Raw genomic sequence first — 22,363 nt, 5'->3', positions numbered from 1 at the left:
ATGAGAATATGGTGGAGAGGTTAACACATCTTTTACAGAACATGCAGGATTTTCCTTTCACGGTACTTAATGGAACAGAAATCAAGCGTTTCTGCTTTCAGCAAGAGATCATTCCGACCAGATCTTCCTTTCTGTGCTCTGCCCAGCAGATGTCCCACATCTGGCGCAGTGAATACAATGTTGATATCTTTTTAATAAGAGAAACATACTAGACGCTTGTTGAATATAAAGGCTGGGTCACTAGATTAGTTACAAAACCAGGGAGATAAAGCCTTGAAAGGAGTTGGAGTAATTAAAAAAAAAATCAATCTTGAAAGAAGATGGAGAAGTTTTAAAAATTATTATTTATGGTTATGACAGGATTGGGTAATGCGTATAGAGATGTGCTTCCATACCAAAGCTCTAGAAGAGTGCCACAGTTTCAAACTGAGGGCCACACAAGCGTATCGAAAGTTCAAGCAACATTCAGTCAGAGGTTAAAACACATGTGGAATGATGTCCAGCATAGGGGAGTCGGAAAATAAACAGCGACTGGATTCACAAGGGGACTAGATATTCCAAGCCAACAAACACTGTTCAAGCTGATCAATAGTAGAACTGTATCCAGAAAAGCTTGTTCAGTTAAATGGACCACTGCCTGAGATAGTCACTGTGTGAATGTTACTAAAATTAACTACATGCGCAATCGCCCTGCACACCAAATCCTAGAATGCTTCAGTTCCCTATGATTTACATGAGGATTAAATTGGAGGATTAAAGAATAGTCCAGCTCACTGAGTGATTGAAGAGTTTGGGGTATAATTTCTTCTTGGGTGGTGGTGGAGAGCAGGGTTAAACGAAACTCCAACAGTTTTTACACTCCGCCCAATATTCATTTACAAGTCACTGGAATCTAATCTGCGGACTGTAAAACGATTTGTAATCACCCCTTTTACTGTGCCACGCAGGGTGAATTTCACTCTGTTTAAGTTAGGAAGTTCAGGTACAACTGACATAACTTAGAAAATGATCACTCCTTATAGACTGCAGGGAGTGTAATCGTTTGAGTGCGAGCTACAGTAAAGGCTTATCTTCAATGGGGCAGATTTTCCAACTCGGTGCCCGGAATAAAAAGTGGTGTAGCAGAACAGACACGCGTTGTAGAAACCACATGTTTTTCAATCCCATTCAACTCAAATTAAATTAAAATATGGTGTTTTCTATAACAGGAGGCTGATCCGTAATGCCAGATTAAAGTTCAATGCAATTGATAAAATCTACCGCACAAGCATTTACCGCGTTTAGTTCAGCTATACAGAGACTGAGTATATTCAGGGATATAGCTACGGCTTATTTAGCTAATTATTGCGTGGACTTACCCAAGCGATTGTGAAATTCTTGAAGAATTTTCTGGATAAAACAGGAAGAGACCTACTTCAGCAAGTTGTACAATAAATATTGCTGTACAGGTGGATTTGTTTAACTGCAAACGTATTCATTCACATTAAATCTAAACTTTTACAAACGTGCATTAAATGACTTATTAATACAGAATCAATACAGAAAAGATATACAGAAACATGTAAGATATTACCATATACCGCGTTACAAATCCTTTAGGATGCATCGTCTCCTCACACTAACCACGAATGATGCTGCCACTTATTGTTCTACCCCTCGGCCACATGCATATCAATTCTGAACAGCACAAAGGGAAATAAAAACACTTAACTGGGCAAATTCGCCCCAGTCTTAAGCTCCTGTCTGTTCTGAGATCGTCATTTCAAATAACATTTTTCTTTTTCCAGCCCAGTCCAGTCCAGCCTCTTTTGCCCAAATAATATGGTTGCATTTTGAATGTCGCAACTGAATATAGAATACACTGAAGCCCTTCACGTGACTATAGAGCCAATCACCTGCCTGTAAAACATGACTCACCTTGTTTCTTGTTGGGACGATTGACGAGTACCAGTGCAATCAGGGCAGCAACAAGAAAAAGTGTAAAAACTGAGGCTCTGATCGCGGTTGTGTGAATCTGCACTGGAATAAAATAAACATATCCCATGAATAACATAATACGGTTTCAAGTATGTACGGATATATTCATTTATTTATACAGTGCATCTTAAACATATAGATAAGCCCTGTGCCAGAATGAAGAATCCCATTGTGTGCATGTGTTGGTAATTTAGTGGATGAAAGATGATAGATAATTGCAGTAAATTGTACTCACGTCTGACTGAAACTGAAACCTGATTGTTCAGTTTCTTCACCTCGCTGTGCAAAGTAGTTGCTTTACCAAGGTAAGTCCCCGAATCGTCAGGCCGTGATGTTTCCTTAATGTAATAGTTGTGGTCTGCCGCTGAACTGGAGCGAAATATTTCAACCAAACAGGCGAGTTTTAACTGTTGGCCCTCAAGTAACTTATCTGAGGAAGGATGTTCTCCTTATCTGAGGAAGGATGTTCTCCTTATCGGAGGAAGGGTGTTCTTGCCATGGAGGGAGTGCAGCGCTGATTAACTGGACTGATACCTGGGATGACAGGAATGCCGTATGAGGAGCGATTGGGTCAATTGGGCTTATATTCGCTGGAGTTTTGAAGAATGAGAGGGGATCTCAATAAAACTTATAAAATTCTAAAAGGACTCGACAGATTAGATGCAGGAAGGATGTTCCCGATAGTCGGGGAGTCCAGAACCAGGGGTCACAGTCTAAGGATAAGGGGTAAGCCATTTAGAACAGAGATGAGGAGGAATTTCTTCACCCAGAGAGTGGAGAACCTGTGGAATTCTCTACCACAAAAGGAAGTGTGAGGCCAATTCATTAATTATTTTCAAGAAGGAGTTAGATATGTTGCTTAAGGCTAACAGGATCAAGGGATGTGGGTAGAAAGCAGGGACAGGGTACTGAATTTGGATGATCAGCCATGATCTTATTAAATGGCGGAGCAGGCTCGAGGGGTCGAATGGCCGACTCCTGCTCCTATCTTCTATGTTTCTATGTTTCAGGCTCAGCCCTCAGTGTAGGTTTGTAGAAGTGCTCTAGAAAATTGTACGAAATATGCATTTGATTGCTCATTTGGAAATTCAAAGATAGAGTTATGATTGCCAAGATCTAACGGAATGGAAGTGATGCCCGAGACAGCGGAGGCTCAGAAGTTTTGCTTCCCGATGCTGCTGAGATTGGAGGGGAGATAATTCAATTTGGGCGCTGTGGATAACATCTGGCAGTAGATTTGTCATCCTTTATATACACAGCCCAATTTAGATACATAGAAACATAGATGATAGGAGCAGGTGTACGCCATTCGGCCCCTCGAGCCTGCTCCGCCATTCAATGAGATTATGGCTGATCATCCAAACTCAGTACCCTGTCCCTGCTTTCTCCCCATATCCCTTGATCCCTTTAGCCTTAATAAATATATCTAACTCCTTCTTGAATATATTTAATGAATTGCGCTCAACTGCCTTCTGTGGTAGAGAATTCCACAGGTTCAACACTCTCTGGGTGAAGAAATTCCTCCTCATCGTAGTCCTAAATGACTTAGCCATTATCCTTAGACAGTGACCCCTGGTTCTGGACTCCCCCGCAATTGGGAAAATCCTTCCTGCATCTAGTCTGTCTAGTCCTGTTAGAATTTTATAAGTTTCAAAGAGATCCCATTTCATTCTCTTAAGCTTTAGCCAATACAAGACCAATCGACCCAATCTCTCTTCTTACATCATTCCTGCCATCCCAGGTATCAGTCTGGTGAATCTTCGCTGCACTCCCTCCATGGCAAGAACATCCTTCCTCAGACAAGTCGACCAAAACTGCACACAATACTCAAGGTGTGGTCTCACCAAGGCCCTGTACAACTGCAGCAAGACATCCTTGTTCCTGCACTCAAACCCTCTCACTACGAAGGCCAACATACCATTTGTCTTCTTAACCGCCTGCTGCACCTGCATGCTTACCTTCAGCGACTGGTGCACAAGGACACCCAGGTCTCATTGCACTTCCCCTTCACCCAATCTATTGCCGTTCAGATAATAATCACCCTTCCTGTTTTTGCCATCACAGTGGATTTATCCACATTATACTGCATCTGCCATGCATCTGCCCAATCACCTAACCAGTCCAAATCATACTGGAGTTTCTCGGCATCCTCCTCACAGCACACACGCCCACCCAGATTTGTGTTGTCTGCAAACTGGGAGATATTACATCTAGTTCCCTGGTCTAGATCATTAATACAGATTATGAATAACTGGGGTCCTAGCACCGAACTTGCGGTACCCCACTACTCACTGCCTGCCGCTCAGAAAATGATCAATTTACTCCAATTCTTTGCTTCCTGTCTGCCAAACAGTTCTCTATGCAAGGCAGTACCTTACCACCAATCCCATGTGCTTTAAATTTGCACGCTAATCTCTTATGCGGCACCTTACTGAATGCCTTCAGAAAGTCCAAATACACCACATCCACTGGTTCTCCCTTATCTCTTCACAGAATCACAGAATCACAGAATCTACAGTGCAGATAGAGGCCATTTCGGCCCATCGAGCCTGTACCGACACATATCCCACCCTATCCCCGTAACCCCACGTATTTAATCCCCTAACACTAAGGGTCAATTTATCATAGCCAAATCAACCTAACCTGCACATCTTTGGACTGTGGGAGGAAACCGGAGCACCCGGAGGAAACCCACGCAGACACAGGGAGAATGTGCAAACTCCACACAGACAGTCGCCCGAGGCCAGATTTGAACCCGGGTCCCTGGCGCTGTGAGGCAACAGTGCTAACCACTATGCACCGTGCCCCCCTTCTATTGGTTATATCCTCAAAAAATTCCAGAAGATTATTGAAGCTTGATTCACCTTTTGTAAATCCATGTTGACTTTGTCCGATCCTCTCACTGTTTTCCAAGTGCTCTGCTATTACATCTTTTATAATGGACTCTAGCATTTTCCCCACTACTGATGTCAGGCTTACCGGTCTATAATTCATCTTTTTCACTCTAGCACCTTTTTAAATAGTGGGGTTACATTAGCTACCCTCCAATCCAAGGGAACTGTTCCAGAGTCTATAGAATTTTGGAAGATGACCAGCAATGCATCTATTATTTCTAGGGCCACTTCCTTAAGTACGCTAGGATGTAGATTATCAGGCCCTGGGGATTTATCGGCTTTCAATCCCATCAATTTCTGAACACCATTTCCCTACAAATTCTGATTTCATTCAGTTCCTCCCTCTCATTAGACCCTATGTTCCCCGACATTTCTTGGAGGTTATTTGTGTCCTCCTTTGTGAAGACAGAAACAAAATATGTATGTACTTGGACTGCCATTCCTTTGTTCCCCATTTTAAATTCCACTGATTCTGACTGCAAGGGACCTATGCTTGACTTCACCAATCTTTTTCGCTTCACATATCTATAGAAGATTGTTCAGTCAGTTTTTATATTCCCTGCAAGACTACTCACATACTCTATTGTCCCCCTCTTAATTCATCCCTTTGTCCTCCGTTGCTGAATATTTAGCTGCTCCCAATCCTCAGGGTTGCTGCCCGCTCTGGCCAATTTATGTGTCGTCTGCTTGGATCTAATGCTGTCCCTAATTTCCCATGTTAGCCACGGTAGAGTCACATTTTTTTTGTTTTATTTTTATGCCAAACAGGTATGAACAAATTCTGTGGTTCATCCATGCGATCTTTAAATGTTTGCCATTGACTATCCATCGTCAACCCTTTAAGTAACGATCTGGGATCTATCCTAGCCAATTCACAACTCATACCATCGTAGTTTCCTTTATTTAAATTCAGGACCCGAGTCTCTGAGTCTAATACTTCACTCTCCATCTTAATGAAGAATTCTATCATATTATGATCGCTCCTCACCAAATGGCCTCGCACAACAAGACTGCTAATTAATCATTTCTCATTACATAATACCCAGACTAAGATAGCCTGATCACTAGTTGGTTCCTCGATATATTGGTCCAGGAAACCATCCCGTATACGCTCTAGGAATTCCTCCTCCACAGTATTGTTACTAATTTGGTTAGCCCAATCTATATGTAGATTAAAGTCACCCATGATAACTGCTGTGCCCTTAATGCACACATCTCTAATTTCCCATTTCATGCCATCACCAACCTCAGCATTACTCTTTGTGGGCCTGTATACAACTCCCACGAACGTCTTCTGCCACTTGCTATTTCTCAGCTTCAACCATACAGATTCCAGATCATCAGAGCTAATATCCTTCCTTAATTATGTGTTAATCTACACTTTAACTAGCAATGCTACCCCACCTCCTGTTCCTTTTTGCCTGCCTTTCCTGAATATTGAATACCCCTGGATGTTGAATTCCCAGCTTTGGTCACCCTGGCTCCATGTCTCCGTAATCCCAATTATATCATCTATTTGCACAGCTAATTCATTCACCTTATTACGAATGCTCCTCTCATTAAGACGCAAAGACTTCAAGCTTTTTTTTTTAAACAGTCTTATGCAGGAAACAATTATTACTTACTGTGGCCGTCTTTGATTTACACCCTTGATTTCTATGACTGCCACTTTGCTTGTCTCCTTCCTGTCTTTTGCTGCTATCCTTGCTTCCCTAGCCTCTGTCTCACTGCACAGGTACCCAAACCCCTGCCATTTTAATTTAAGCTCTCCCCGACAGCACGAGCAAACACTCCCCCTAGGACATTGGTCCTTGTCCTGCCCAGGTGTGAACTGTCCAGTTTGTACTGGTTTGACCTCCCCCAGAACCGGTTCCAATATCCAAGGGATTTGATTCCCTCCCCCTTGCACAATTCCTCTAGCCAAGTATTCATCTGAAATATCCTTCTATTTCTACTCCGACTAGAAGGTGGTACTGGTAGCAAACCTGAGATTACTACCTTTGAGGTCCTATGTTTTAATTTACCTCCTAACTCCCTGTAGTTATCTTTCAGGACCAAATCCCTGTTTTTACCTGTATCGTTCGTACCTATATGCACCATGACAACTGGCTGTTCTCCCTTCCCCTGCAGAATGTCCTGCAGCCACTCCGAGACCCTTGACTCTTGACACTAGCACCAGTGAGGCAACACACCATCCTGGAGTCTCGTTTAAAGCCGCAGAAACGTCTATCTATTCCCCTTACACTAGAATCCCCCATTACTTCAGCTCTCCCGCTCGTTTTCCCCCCCCGTCCTGTGCAACACAACCACCCACGGAGCAAGGAAGTTGGCTACTGCTGCCTTCCCCCGATAGGCCATCTCCGTTCAAAATCAAATGAGGCTCTCAGCACAGTATAGAGCACTGTAATTCAGGTTACTACACCAATATTGGTCGCCCGTCTCCATCTTCTACTTTGGCAGCAGTTGGAATTAATATAGGAAAGCCTGATCCTGGAACTACATTAATTCCTAATGCAGTCCACTTGAGACTACCCTACTATCTCCAGCCTGGTATTGATTCGTACTGACTATGCTAATTTGTCTCAGGCGCTGGTGAATAACGGGCAGTGGTGATAAATGAGCGCCTGATATTCAGTAATAGTGCAGTCAATCACAGTCGACCGGATTTTCCGATTGGAGGCTTCCTGCGTGCGGATGCCTCTGATCGGAAAAAATCTACGCACTTACTTGCTGGATCCCTATGTCCCGAGACTTCCGATCCGAGGCCGCTGCAGAATGAAATACGCAGAGGCCCAGGTATCCCATCGGTGCATGTGATCAGCATGCGCTCTTGGGATCACGTGGGCCATGGGGAACCAATCAAAGAAGGAAATCCCCATTTACACTTTTGGCGGGTCTCTACGCGTAGATCTCTCAAAAGTATGAATGGGGATCACATTTAAAAAGAGATAAATATTAATTCAATTGAAAAATTCATGTATTTAAAATTAGTTAAAATTAAATTAAATTTAATATTAAATAAAAATTTAATTGTTTGAAAAAAGTAATTAAAGTTTTTTACTGGCCTAAAAATAAACATACATTTTGAAAAGGTATTTTTAAACTTAAAAATGAGTAAAATCTTTTAATTTTTTTATTTATGTAAACTCTAATGCTGGTAAAAACAGGCCTTGCGCCTGCTTTTAACAGGTGTAAGATTTTTAAAAGTTTTAAGCGGGCGGAAGATTTGCAGCAACCGTAACTCCCTGCCCGCAGAGGCACTTCTCCTGAGCAGGTGGATGATACATCAAGCGGTTTCTTGACAGATCACAAGTGCTTTTCAGCGCATGCACTTCGCATGCCTGAAACCGGCACTTGCGAGGCCCCTACAGATGCGTACACACCTCGTACACAACCGTGGGAGTCGGAAAATGCAGCCCACTGTATTTCTGGTGCTAGGTATAACGGGCGGCCAGTCAATACTGCCGGTTTTTCACAAACGCCCAAATCAAATTTCTAGTTCAGTAACTCTGCACTATTCCAGTAACATAAACACTACTCTACTTAAATGCAATGGTATCTAACGCAAGCGCTCCACCTGGTAAATCATTCTATATTACAGCACTCGTCTACCTAAAGTACATTCTTTTCAGTTGTACCCTCCCGCTTTGATTGATAATTATGCATTGATGATCCTTCCTTCCTGCCTTCGGATTCAGAGGATAAAACTTACCCTATTCGCTCTATCATCACACTTACATTGTTAAAAAAAACACTAATACATGTCCTCTTAGCCTTGGGTTCTCTTCTAGTATCAGTCCCAGTAGCTCAAGACTATCCTGATCATTACATTTTCCATCCCTGGTGCCACGTTGGTGAATCAAAACTGCCTGTTTTCTATTATTATAATGCTCTCTTTAGAATGGAAGTACTCCAATTGTCCACTTTATCAGTGGCCTGACGAATGTTTTGTATAAATATATTGATATACCTATCAATTCATCCAATGAAAAGCGATGAGTTAAGACAGTAACTATAGGTTTTTATTGGCTAAATAACAGAGCCCACCCTCGTGGGTGATCGGATCCAACAAGGAGGAATACCAGCCAGTCGACCACCTTTATACCTGGGCAAGTAGGTGGAGCCATGGGCGGAGTCAGCAGTGGTCAGCCCAGGTATAACAGCGTGACAAGAGACGACCTCGTGTCGTGATACAACAGTGTAAACAGTGATAACCATAGTGTAACGATATAACAGTGATAACCATAGTGTAACGATAGTGAACGATAAAAGTGGTTTACCACATATATAAAAATTGATCTACCCTTGTTCTATATGCCCGGATTTATTCATTTATTTATTAAGTCCTTTTTAAACTTATAGATAAGCCCTGTGCCAGACTGAAGAATCCCATTGTGAGCATGTGTTGGTACTTTTGTGGAATAAAAATGATAAATAATTGCTGTAAATTGTACTCACGTCTGACTGAAACTGAAACCTGATTACTCAGTTTCTTCACCTCGCTGTTCAACGTTGTTGCTTCACACCGGTAAATCCCCGAATCTTCTGACCGAGATGTCTCCTTGATGTAATAAATGTTGCCTGCCGCTGTATCGAGAGCTTGTCCATCTTTGTAAAATAGGATTCTCAAAGGAGAACTGGAGCGATATACCTTAACCAAGCATTCGAGATTTAACTGTTGACCCTCAAATAATTGAGATTCGGACTCAGCCCTCAATTCCGGCTTGGAGAAGGCCTCTATATAAAAAAAAAATATGAATTTGCCAACTATAGCATCTATCACAGACTTAATTTCTGTGTTAGCACAACACATGTTAATGATCATACAGTGAAATATGTACAGCGGCTCAGAGAAGGACCCTTACAATAATCATTGCGCTCTGCTTTCAGGAGAGTGCATTTTGGGATAGCGCCAGCAGATAGATGTCAAGGAAGATGTTACAGCTTCCAAGCTTACGGCACCTTTCAGGAGCGTGCATTTTGGGATAGCGCCAGCAGATAGATGTCAAGGAAGATGTTACAGCTTCCAAGCTTATGGCACCTTTCAGGAGCGTGCATTTTGGGATAGCGACAGCAGATAGATGTCAAGGAAGATGTTACAGCTTATAAGCTTACGGCACCAGCAACAATTCCCGGGCTGACCAGTTATTGAATCACTTGTTTCGTTCTGCTGCAGAGGTACGTATAACAACTCACCTATCACTGTAACCAAGAAGAATTCGCTGCGTAGAGGAGGTTCTGTTGCCTCATTTGAAACCCCGCAACTGTAATCTCCTTGGATGCTTTTGTTGACGTTACCGATTTGGTGAGTAATTTCGCTTAGGTCGGATTCCTCTCGGTAGATTTCATTACTTGAGTCTTTGTAGAAAATGTACGTAATCGGGGTAGAACCGTTGGACACTGAGCAGGTTAATGACACGGTGTCTCCTTCCATTAACTCTTTACCAGGGCTGATTGCCAGTTCCGGTTTGGATACTGTCATTCCTATAAATATATCCACATGTTAATTACACTGCTTTGTTAGAATTTGTGGTGCTACTTTCAAAGTGAAATAGGGCTTTCATCATAATAAAGAGCCTCGTCATTTAGGTTACCACACCAATATTAGGCGCCCTACTCCATCTCCTACTTGGGCAGTAGGCGCATTTAATAGAGGAAATCGTGATCCTGGAACTACAATGATTCCTACAGCAATCCACTTATGAACACCCTACTATATTTAGCCTGCTCCTGATTCCTACTGACTCTGCTAGTCAAAGGCAGGAAGGCTGCACTATTCCAGAATCATAAACACTATTCTACCTAAAATTAATGGTATCTAACTCCACCGCTCTATCTGGCAAATCATTCTATGTTTCAGCAATCCTCTCATAAGGATGTTTTTTTCCAAACGCTACCCTCCCGCTTATAGTGATAAATAAGCATTGATGGTGCCTCCTTCCTGACTTCGCATTCAGTGGAAATACGTTTCCCTGTTCGCTCTATCGTCACCCTTACCTTGTAAAAAACACTAATAAATGTCCGCTAAGCCTTGGTTACTCTTATAATATCAGTCCCAATAGCTCAAGCCTAGCCTGATCATAAGTGTTTCCATGCATGGCGCCATGTTGGTGAATTAACACTGCCCGTTTTCTATGAGTTTAATGTTCTTTTTGCAAATCACTGCCCCCAATTGCACATATTATCTGTGGCACAACGAATATTTTGTATCAATATACAAATATTTATCTACTATTCAATTCATTTATGCAGTGCGTTTTAAACATATAGGTAAGCCGTGTACCAGAAGGAAGAATCCCATTGTGTGCATGTGTTGGTAATTTAGTGAATGAAAGATGATAAATAATTGCAGTACATTTTACTCACGTCTGACTGACACTGAAACGTGATTGCTCAGTTTCTTCACCTTGCTGTTCAGAGTAATTGCTTCACACCGGTATATCCCTGAATCGTCAGGCCCAGATGCATCCTTGATGTAATAGTTGTGGTCTGCTGCTGAAATGAGAGCTTGTCCATCTTTGTAAAATACGTAACTCAAAGAAGAACTGGTGGGAAATGTTTCAACCAAACAGGCGAGTTTTAGCTGTTCGCCCTCAAATAATTGAGCTTCATGCTCAGCCCGCAGTGTAGGTTTGGAGAAGAGCTCTATCAAATAGAACAAAATATGCATTTGATTGCTCCTTTGAAAATTCAAAGATAGAGTTATGATTGCCAAGAGCTAACGGAATGGAAGGGGTACCCGAGGCAGCAGAGGCTCAGAGTTTTGCTTCCCCACGCTGCTGAAATTAGAGGTGAGAGAATTCATGTTTGGCCGCTGTGAAAAACCGATGGCAGCAGATTGGTCATCCGTTATATACACAGCCCAATTTCTATTCCATTGACTGCCGATACGCTTTAGCACACTTAATTTTAACTGTTACCCCCATAAGTAATAAGACATTGTTTAGACAGATATAGAGAGGTACAGAGAGAGATACAGAGATAGAGAGATAGAGATAGATAGGTACATAGTGATAGAGAGTTAGAGGTATAGAGAGATGTTGATTTAAAGTGAGGGATACAGATAGAATGAGAGACTGGGATATACAAAGATATATAGATAGGAGAGGTCAATGGGTGTCGAGATAGAGATAGCGATATGTAGGTAGAGCTAGGCATAGGCATGGAGATAGTTATAGACATGGTGATGGAGGTAGTCATAGATATCCACATCGAGCTCGAGATAGACACAGACATAGACATGGACAAATATGCAGAAGTCGGCTAGACATAGACTTGGTCATTGAGATAGTGTTAGAGATATGGGGCCGGTTTTCCCACACCGGGTATGTACGAGTTGTGCACTCACCTGTAGGGACCTCGCAAGTGCCAGTTTCAGGCATGTGAAGCGCATGCATTAAAACCCGGCTCATCCGATCTGTCAAGAATTTTCTTAACAGATCCTCCACCTGCCCGGGAAAAGGACCTCCGCCGGTGAAGAATTCCGCTTTCTGCACAACTTCTGCCTGCTGAAAAGCTTTCAAAATCTTACGCCTGGTAAACACAGGTGTAATGCTTGCTTTCACCAGCATAAGAAATTAAAACAAAAAATGATTATTTTTTCACATTTATAATGTAGGTATTTATAATACCTCCTTAAAAAACTATATTTTTTTCAAAAACAAATTTTTCTTCAAAATATTTAATTTAATGTAATTTTAACTAATTTTTAAAAAGGGATTTGAAAAACAATAATGTTTAACTTATTTGTAAGTGATCCCCTTTCATACTTTTGAAAGATCTGTGAGTAGAGACCTTTCAAAAGTGTGAAGGGGGTTTCCCATCTTTGACTGTTTCCCCATGGCCCACTCCCCATGGCCCACGTGATCCCAGGGACGCTTGCGAACCGCCTGCACCCCTGAGATAACTGGGCCTCTGCATATTTCGTAGAGCAGAGGCCCAGGATCGGAAGTCGAGGGACCTATGCAGCCAGCAGATAAGTTCTTATATGTTATATATTTTCCGATCGGAGGCCTCCATCCGCAGGAAGGCTCCGATCGAAAAATCCAGCCCATAGAGAGAGGAGAGATAGAGATAGAAATGGATATATACAGACAGATAGAGAGATAGAGATAGATAGGTACAAAGGATAGAGAGTTAGAGCAATAGAGTGAGATTGAATGCAAGAGACTAGGATATACAGAGAGATATAGATAAGAGAGTTGGACGTGGAGATAGAGATAGAGATATAAAGGTAGAGCTAGACATAGGCATGGAGATAGTTATAGACATAGTGATGGAGGTTGACATAGACCGTGTCCGTTCTAACTGCCGCACTCCTGCCCTCACCCCTGCCCCTCCCTCCCAGAACCACGATAGAGTTCCACTTGTCCTCACCTTTCACCGCCAGCCTCCACATTCAACGGATCATCCTCCACTATGTCCACCACCTCCAGCGTGATCCCACCACCAAACACATCTTCCCCCTCACCTCCACTTTCAGCATTCTGAAGGGACGGCTCCCTCCCCGACTCCCTTGTCCACTCCTGTATCAACCCCAACACCCCTTCCCCTTCGCCCGGCACCTTCCCATGAAAGTGCAGGATTTGCAACACATGCCCTTTTACCTCCTCCCTTCCCACTGTCCAGGGCCCCAAACACCCCTTCCAGGTGAAACAGCGATTTACTTGTACTTCCTGTAATCTAGTATACTGTATTCACTGCCCACGATGTGGTCTCATCTACATTGGGGAGACCAAACACAGATTGGGTGACCGCTTTGGGGAACACCTCTGTTCAGTCCTTAAGGGTGACCCCGAGCTTCCGGCCGCCTGTCACTTTAATTCACCGCTCCATTTCCACTCAGACCTCACCATCCTCGGCCTCTTGCATTGTTCCATGGAAGCTCAGCGTAAGCTCGAGGAACAGCACCTCATCTTTCAATTAGGCACTTTACAGCCTTCTGGACTCAATATCGAGTTCAACAATTTCAGATCATAACCTCGGCCTCTATCAGATATATATGATTTATCCACATTTTTTGTTTGTGCCTTCTGTTCTTCCCTCGCACATGGCAACTGTCTTTCATTCTGCCAGCGCAATTTACACTTCATCTAGAGCCATCCTTTATTCCTTAACCTGCCCCATTACGAATTCCTTTTGCCTTGAATATCTCTTAATGTCTCTTAACCTCTCCAGCCTTCTATCCTATCACAGACCTTCCCTTTTGTTCTTTCATACCCTCCCCCCTTTCCCAGCTCTTACATTTGCTTATAAATCTGTTCTGTTTCCTGCTTTTTTCCAGTTCTGATGAAAGGTCATCGACCTGAAACGTTAACTCTGTTTCTCTCTTCACAGATGCTGCCTGACCTGCTGAGTATCTCCAGTATTTACTGTTCTTATTTCAGATTTCCAGCAGCTGCAGTATTTTCTTTTTGAGGTAGACATAGATTTCGGCATAGAGCTGGAGATAGACAGAGACATAGACATAGGCAGAGACATAGGAATAGACTTGACATAGACTTTGAGAAATTGTTAGAGATATTGATGCTGAAAGTCCAGACGGTGAAGGGGAAAATCTAACGCTATATTGTGTTGAATGTACGCAGATGAGGAAATAGAATTTCTATGTGGCTTTTCCCACAGCCTCGTCGTAACTTCTGTGGAATTTCGGTTGAAAACTTGCAGAAAGGCTCATCTGTCTGGAGATTTCGCCGATCTTCCACCGAAGCCATAACAGTATTGAGAGTGCTCCCGCTGGAAATGTTACCCCGAACAATCTACGGTTCATCACATGCAGATTAGGTCGAGCTTACCGGTGCTTTGCGCTGATTCCACAGCTGCATACTCGGAATTGTCTGCAGACTTCTCTTCACCTGGAGGTCTGTTTCTAGTTGTCTCCCTTGGTGCAGATATGTTTTCAGAGATTAAAGTTAACAATAATCACCAACAACGGAACTATCACTTTTAAATAAAATGAAATCGTAGATTAATTGTCAAAAATCAGCAAGCAGTTTACAAGAGACAATTCTTTAAAATCGCAAGGCCACATCAATTGGATAAGTTGAAGAAGCTCAAGGTAGACAGGGGCCCGGGCTCTGGCACTTTCCTCCCAAGGGGTCTGAGGACCTAGTCTCAGCAGATCCTGAATGATCTCACTGAAATTTTCCAGTGTTCACTCAACTTGATTAACTGGAGTTGAATTTGGTCCTTGAAGACAGCTCAAAGCGAGAGGTAGCGAAATGGATGTCCGTTTAGAAGTCCTCCAGATCATTTTTGAACCATTATAATTTATGGAAATTCAAATCGGCGGAGTCCAAAAAGCGACACGTTTTCACTAGTGCTCGCTGTGTGCTGTGGCCCCAGATGAAGTTATACTGCTCATCGTTGAAGATTGTTAACTGTTAAGAGTGACAGCTGGAGGTGTGTATATGATCGACATTACCGCCTGGGCAGTAAGAATCAACTGGGACAAGTACAGAATTGAAAAATCTGGTGGAGGAATCGAAGCCCAGTAACAGCACTCGCCGCATTATTCTAAATTCGAAATTAATTCAAAGGAAAATCGGGCGCTATCTCTAATGGATGGCTGACAATAATGCCAGTTTATTCTGGAGCGGCAAGTTGGAAAGTTGATGTTAATATTCACTTTTACCGTCCAGCAGAAAGCGGGCGGTAGAGGATTAACCACTCGGTTTACACTTCAGCTGAATTTGGAAACAAAATCAGGCGGTGGGTAAAAGTGGCCAGCGATCCATTAGCAGCTGTTTTCAACTCCACCATAAAATGAACTTCACACGATTGTGTCCTAAATGGAAGGGAGATGTCAATACCGAATAAATGGAAGATTGTATCTTTGATATTTGGGTATCTGTTTGGAAAAACTGTGGGTGCAGAGTTGAAAGGGAATTAGGAAAGTGTAGAGAATATTGAGATACATCACAACCGTGTAACTTATAAATCAAGAGAGATCATCTTAAAATTTTAGTTGGTATTTTTGCAAGTTCATGGGGTAAAATGTTTTTCCCTGCCATTTTTTTTAAGAATTATGTTGAAGGAACGCAAAGAGGAGAATGTGGTGCAGAGTTTCACACATCCTTAACACAACACGCCGGATTTTCCATTCACGGTACTTAATGGAACAGAAATCAAGCATTGCTGCTTTCAGCAAGAGATCCTTCCCACCAGATCTTCCTTTCTGTGTTCTGCCCAGCAGATTTCCCACATCTGGCGCAGGGAGTACAATTTTTATATCATTTTCATTTAAAAAAACATACTAGACTCTTCCTGAATATTACAGCTGAGTCAGAAGGTTGGTTCCAAAACCTGTGAGACAGAGCCTTGAAAGGAGTTAGAGTATTTTGATAAAGTGCAGTCTTGAAAGAAGAGTGAGAAGTTTTTGGCAAAACTATTTATGATAATGAGTGGATTGGTGATTTTGTATACAGATATGTGTTTATACCGAAGCTCAAGAAGATTGTACTACAGTTTCAAATTGAGGGCCATGGAAGCATATCGGAATTTCAAGCAACTTTCAGTAAGAGGTTGAAACACATGTGGAAAGAGTTCCAGTATAGTAGAGTCGGCCAACAATCTGTGACTGGATTCACAAGGGGACGAGATATTCGCTCCCAACAAAAGGTTTCAAGGCTACTAAATTTAGAACTGTATCCAGAAAAGCGTGTTCAGTTAAATGGAGCACTGTCTGAGATAGTCACTCTTTGAATGTTACTAAAATTAAATACATGCACAATCGCCCTGCACACTAAATCCGAGAATGCTTCAGTTCCCTGTGATTTACATGATGAATTAAATGTGAGGATTGAAGAATGGCCAAGCTCACTGAGTGATGGAGAGTTTGGGGTATAAAGTCTTCTTCACAAAATCGTTCACAAGTCACTGGAATCTAATTTCGTGTGGACTGTAAAACGATTTGTAATTGTCCCTTTTACTGAACCATGCAGGGCGAATTTCACTCAGTTTAGGCTAGGAAGTTTAGGTACAACTGACATAAATTAGAAAAAAGATCACTTCTTCCAGACTGCAGAGAGTATAATAGTGTGAGTGCGAGCTACTATTGATGCCTATAGTCAAAGGGACATATTTTCAACTTGCCACCCGGCTTAGAAATGGCATCGCGGAACTGGCTCCGGTTGTAGAAAGCAAATGATTTTCAATCCCATTGAATTCAAATGAAATACAATGAGACGATTTCTATAATAGGCAGTTGATACCAATGCCAGATTTAAGCTCAAAGCAAGTTAAAAATCTACCGCACAAACATTTACCACATTTAATTCAGCTATACAGAAATATTCAGGGGTATCACGATGTCTTATTTATATAAAAAATTCTCGGACTTACCCCAGTTGTGAAATTCTTGAAGAATTATCTGGATAAAATAGGAAGAGACCTAATTCAGCAAGTTGTAGTAAATATTGTTGTACAGTTGGCTTTGTTTAACAGCAAATATATTCAGTCATCTCAATTCTAAATATTTACAAACGTACATTAAATGCATTAATGCAGAAAAGACGTGCAGAAACCTTTAAGGTGTTCCCATATAGTGAATTACAAATCCTTTAAGCCACATCACCTCCTCACACTAACCACGAGTGATGCTGCCACTTATTGTTCTGCCCCTTGCCCAGATGCATACCTATTCTGAAAAGCACTGTTAGAAACTAGGGGTGGCTAAAAATGTATATGGCTACACCAATAATACTGTGTTTACATGGCTGTATGTTTCGGCATGAGAGAAGTGAGTGACTGATGAAGTTTCCTTTTCCTGGAAAACGTGCATTATAATTTGAGAAAATGAATTTAATCGGTTAGATTAGGTGAGGCATAAACATTCCACACAGGGGTCCATAGGATCGCCCAGCCAGGCCTGCTATATCTGTTGTATGTAATTTTGGGTTTTGACTTTGTTAATTTGGCCAGTGAAGTCCCAACCTTTGTTTCGACTATTGTTACTAATAACCATATTATAATCTCTACAGATAGAATTTGAAGTTTGTTTAGCAGAACTGCTTGCAAAGCTAATTAAAAATTAATTTGGAAAAGACATAGAATGAAAGGAATTTGAGGAGGTTGAATTATCCATCTTAGAATGGGCCGTTGGCTAGATGAAGGTGAAATAGTGACTGGTGAATGTGTGACAGCTTTGGCTGGGGCCATGAACAACAGGGATTGTGTCGGCCCTTGTACATGCTGGGTTAAGGAGGAGAGGGACAAGAGAGCTAAGACACGAATTCCAAAGGAAGAACCTTCAGAAAGATTGAACAATAGTGGCAATTGGATGAAGGACATGATGTGTTACAGGGTGATGAGACTTTAGAGGAACGTAAATTGGTGCTTTAAAGATGGAGATCGATCATTTATTTATTAAAATGAAAGAAATAGTTGCGTTTCTATAGCACCTTTCAAGACCTCCGAACTTCCGAAAGCGTTTTAAAACCAATGAAAGACTTTGAAAGTTAAGTGACTGTAGGAATGTGGCAGCCAATGTTCACACAATGATGTTGATAATGAGCAGATTATCTGTTCTTGTTACGTCATTGATGGACAACTATTGCCCAGGGCATCAGGGATAAACACCCTGGAAGGGGCCTCACTGTAACGTCTCATCCGAAAGACAGCCAATCCGAGAGTGCAGCACTCCCTCAGCACTGCACTGGAGTATCAGCTTAGATGATTGTGCTCAGGTCCCTGTAGTAGGAACGGAATCCACGACCCTTCTGACTCAGAGGCGAGAATGCTATACACTGAGCCTCGGCTGACACTAGTTGAGTAAGGGTAACAATGGATACTGAGCCAGGTAGGTTAACTGGAGTGGAGGTACAGATCAACCATCATATAATTGAATGACAGAGCTGTCTCGAAGGGCTGAGTGGCCTACTCCTGTTGTTATGTTCCTATTATCAGTGAACTCATCTTTAACCTAATCAGAATTACAAGTATTGCCAGGGTTGCAACTGATACTCGTGAAGACAATACATGACCCAGCAGCTAGAAGCAGAAAGCAGCAGAAAGCTTTTATCACACCTCAGACCACAGGAATCACACTATTAAGGCAATGCCTGTCGCTGCAACTTTGCAAAAATAATTGCAAACGGGTCAATGATCAGTGCAGATGTGTCTGTATTTCATTGTTCAACATGTAAACGCTGGGACTTTCGTCCAGCTGGGACTCAATAGGGTGAATGTTTCAAGCATTCAGTTAGGCCAATATTTCCAAAAAGTGGGTTTCATGTGCTGTGCAACAAATAAATCATGGGGCTTATTATATGCTTAAGAATGATCAATTTGAGATTAACTTCACATCTTTTATGCTCTACCTCATTAATCTGTCGAACTAGATTTAATCAACATGGTCCCACAACTAATGTCAAGTTATTGAAAAAGATGAGATTCTGGTGAAAGAGTCGGTGGTACATTAAAGATGCAAACCCTGTTATTTGTTCCTGTTTGCTGGTCTTGTGGTCCAGTGGGTAACAAGACAATAGAGCGCTGACGTCAGCATCTCACAAAGGTAGCCTCAAAGTCATGTGGCCATAAAGAGTCACTTATCTCTAAATTCCAGTAAACAGCATCAGAAATTAATTTTAAAGATCCAGCATTTTTAATTTCCCTGCCAAACACCCTAAAGCCGTCAGTTTAGCTCAAGTAAAATCATAGTAAATGTGTTCTCCTCAGCTTTGTTAACTCAAGGGATGTCGTCCCGCTAATATATATTTTGTCCCTCACACCTGAAAATAAAATAAGCCCTTCATAAAGAATGTGAAAAGCTGAGTTGAAAAACACTCCTGCCCTCGCTCTCACTCTCTCTGTCACTCTCCCTCGTGCACATCTAGATTGTTACTTTCTTCCTATCTTTGTCTATCTGTCTCTCTCTGTCCCTATCTCTCTCTCGCTCTGCCGTTCTCTTGCTCTCTATCTTTCTCTCTCTCTCTGTGGCAGATGTTAACAAGAAACTTGCCTGTGGATCTCGAATCATCAAGCAATGATACGGACCAATTTTAACATCTAGCTACAGAAGCCAGGCACTTTAAATCTCACCGCATGTATTAATAGCAATTTGTAAGAGTGAGTCAACTGAGCCAACGCTGATACTTGATATGAAGCGTATAAATTTTTTTTTTCCTCATAAGCAAAACTAGAACAATAAGAAATGTCCAACCAGATTCTGCAGGTGATGCTAAATAATTGGTAAAATAATGAACATTGGACCGTTTAGAAGCAATCTTAAGTGGGCTGCAACCTTTAATAGTAAAGAGGGATCCCCTTAGATGAGCAGAAAGATCCTGTTAGCCTGACTAAGCAAACATATTTCTGTTGTTGCATTCAATTTTGATTAAAACTGAAGCATAGAAATGACATTTCAATGCATTTTAAATGAATGTTTGACCTTAATAATCTCTGAATATTAATATAGCGTGATGATCCCTCTCACAGAATGAGTCTTATTAATCTGATTAACTGTCAGGGGTGAGTGACGTTGACTTTCAAAGGCACTGGAAATATTTGAGATTCACTTACTGAAGATCAGAAGGCGACAGATGTGCTTCATTTCGAATGCGGGGGATCCGAGCAGCAGTCCACCTCCCTCTGTGAAGACGCGCGCTTCGGATCAGCTGTTTTCAGTTCTGTTCACCTGAAAAGTGATATCATAGAATCACATTCAGCCGCTGACACTGTTCTAATTCTTCAGTACCAAACGCCTGCACGCACAGATCCCGAGTCTGTACTTACGGGGAATGAGGAGACAGCGGCTGGAGCGAGTTCCCCAAGAAGCAGTCTACAGCTGTGGAGCTCACTGTTCATGCACCAGGCGACTGCACACTGAGATCAGTCTGACTTCTGACCATATTGGAGACAACAGGAAATCAAACCGGACGTGATGACGAGTCCACTCTAACGCTGAAAAGTTAACTGAGCCTTGTCAGTTTTAAAATGAATTCTGATCAGAAGCGAACAGTTGGCATCCATGCTGGAGACACCGCTTCAAACTGTTTTAAATATGATTTATTTTAACCACAGTTATACCGTTAACAGAGAGACTGGCCTGCTCTGTGGCCCCAGGCTGAAGGCTTGTTTTTTCACAGGCTTAGGGAAGCGGTCACCCCAGCTCTGTGTATGTGGCCTGGTACAACTTTAGAGGGGGAAGGGAGGCGAAGTGCTGATACCAGCGAAAAATCGGACCACTGAACCTGTTACACTCTGGCACAATTAACCATTTAAATCCCGTGAGTTCAATCTCGTCATTAATGTTTAGCAAATGGGTGATTCGAACCTCAAATTACTGAAGCCTAATACCAGGCTTATATGGGGCATCTCCTTGAGTCGCACAGTATTGCTCCTCTCTCGGGCTCACTCTAGATATCACCTACTGGTGCAGGTCTATGATTGCTGCCTCGACTCTCCTACTGCAGAATGTATATGATTAGTGCTTAGATAGCACTTCTAGTACAGTTCAGCTATTGGTAGTGATACTGTCCTCTTTGCCCAGATCTCCAATAAATACCAATTCTTTACTATTGTGGCGAACTCTAATTAGAATCTGCGCAGTTCAATTGGTGTCTGTCTATGACTGGGAGCGATAAAGAGACACTGGATAAGGAATTTTTAATTTACTACTCGTGCAGTTAGTAATCAGTACATATATAGCCCTACAGGTGGCGGGCAATGCTCAGTACATTCACTGTCCTTCTGGTACAGCTCTATAAATAGTGCCTATAATGTCCGACTGCTGCATGTCTCTAATCATTTGTTATACTGTCCTATATGTGCATGCCTATGAGTAGTACCTATACTAGATCAGATATTTTGATGACTGTTTAAATTGTCCTATTGCTGCAGGTCTTTTTCAAACTTTATTGTCCTACTCGTACAGGCCTTTGTTTATCAATTATGCTGTCCCACTGACAGAGTCTATGGTTAGTACCTGTACTATTCTACTGGTACAATCCATAATTGGAACTTCAATTGTCCTATTGTTGCATGCCTTTGATTATTTATGATACTGACGATGAATAAACAGACACATAGTTAGATAATTAGTAAATCTAACACAAAAAGATAGATCGATAGGTAGATAAAACAGACCGACAATGCGCTATAACAATATATGGAATGCCCATAAGGAACTAACAGCATTTTTGTTATTCCTTTCTCTAACTTTTAGAAAAAGAGATTAATCGTTTTGGCGCCATCATCAAAATTAATTGTTTCCATTTTCGTATTGTGCCGCATCCCAGAATATTTAGTGATTAAAATAAATATATATATTTTAAATATGCAGCGGAATATGAGTTAAAGACATCAGAAATGTATTTTCCCTCCCCTGTCCTACCCACTCATTTGGAGGGAGTCTCCAGGCAGTACCATATGGTCATTCCCCAAATACAAACTAAAGCCACTGTATTTGTGCATTGAATTAGCAGAAGGTTTGGTTGAAATCGTGCTGAATAGACTTACACTTGATGTCAATCTGTGAACAACAGGGAATATTT

General features: G+C 41.9%; 1 protein-coding gene across 1 annotated transcript; it reads right to left on the bottom strand.

Moving 5' to 3' along the window:
* Positions 1-7,928: 7,928 nt before the first annotated feature.
* On the bottom strand, positions 7,929-20,421 carry LOC147085010 (Fc receptor-like protein 2). The gene is made up of 5 exons (XM_085979400.1): positions 20,391-20,421; positions 11,238-11,516; positions 10,068-10,355; positions 9,330-9,608; positions 7,929-7,936 (listed from the first exon to the last, which is right to left on the bottom strand). The coding sequence occupies exons 1-5, from the start codon at positions 20,419-20,421 to the stop codon at positions 7,929-7,931; spliced, it is 885 nt and encodes a 294-aa protein (XP_085835526.1).
* Positions 20,422-22,363: the final 1,942 nt, after the last annotated feature.

The sequence above is a fragment of the Somniosus microcephalus genome, unplaced genomic scaffold (assembly GCF_052327205.1).
Source record: "Somniosus microcephalus isolate GS21.2 unplaced genomic scaffold, FLI_Smic_1.0 unresolved_chr9, whole genome shotgun sequence".
Taxonomy (NCBI): Eukaryota; Metazoa; Chordata; class Chondrichthyes; order Squaliformes; family Somniosidae; genus Somniosus; species Somniosus microcephalus.
The sequence above is the reverse complement of the archived record's forward strand: the minus strand, read 5'-3'. Positions and strand labels throughout refer to the sequence as shown.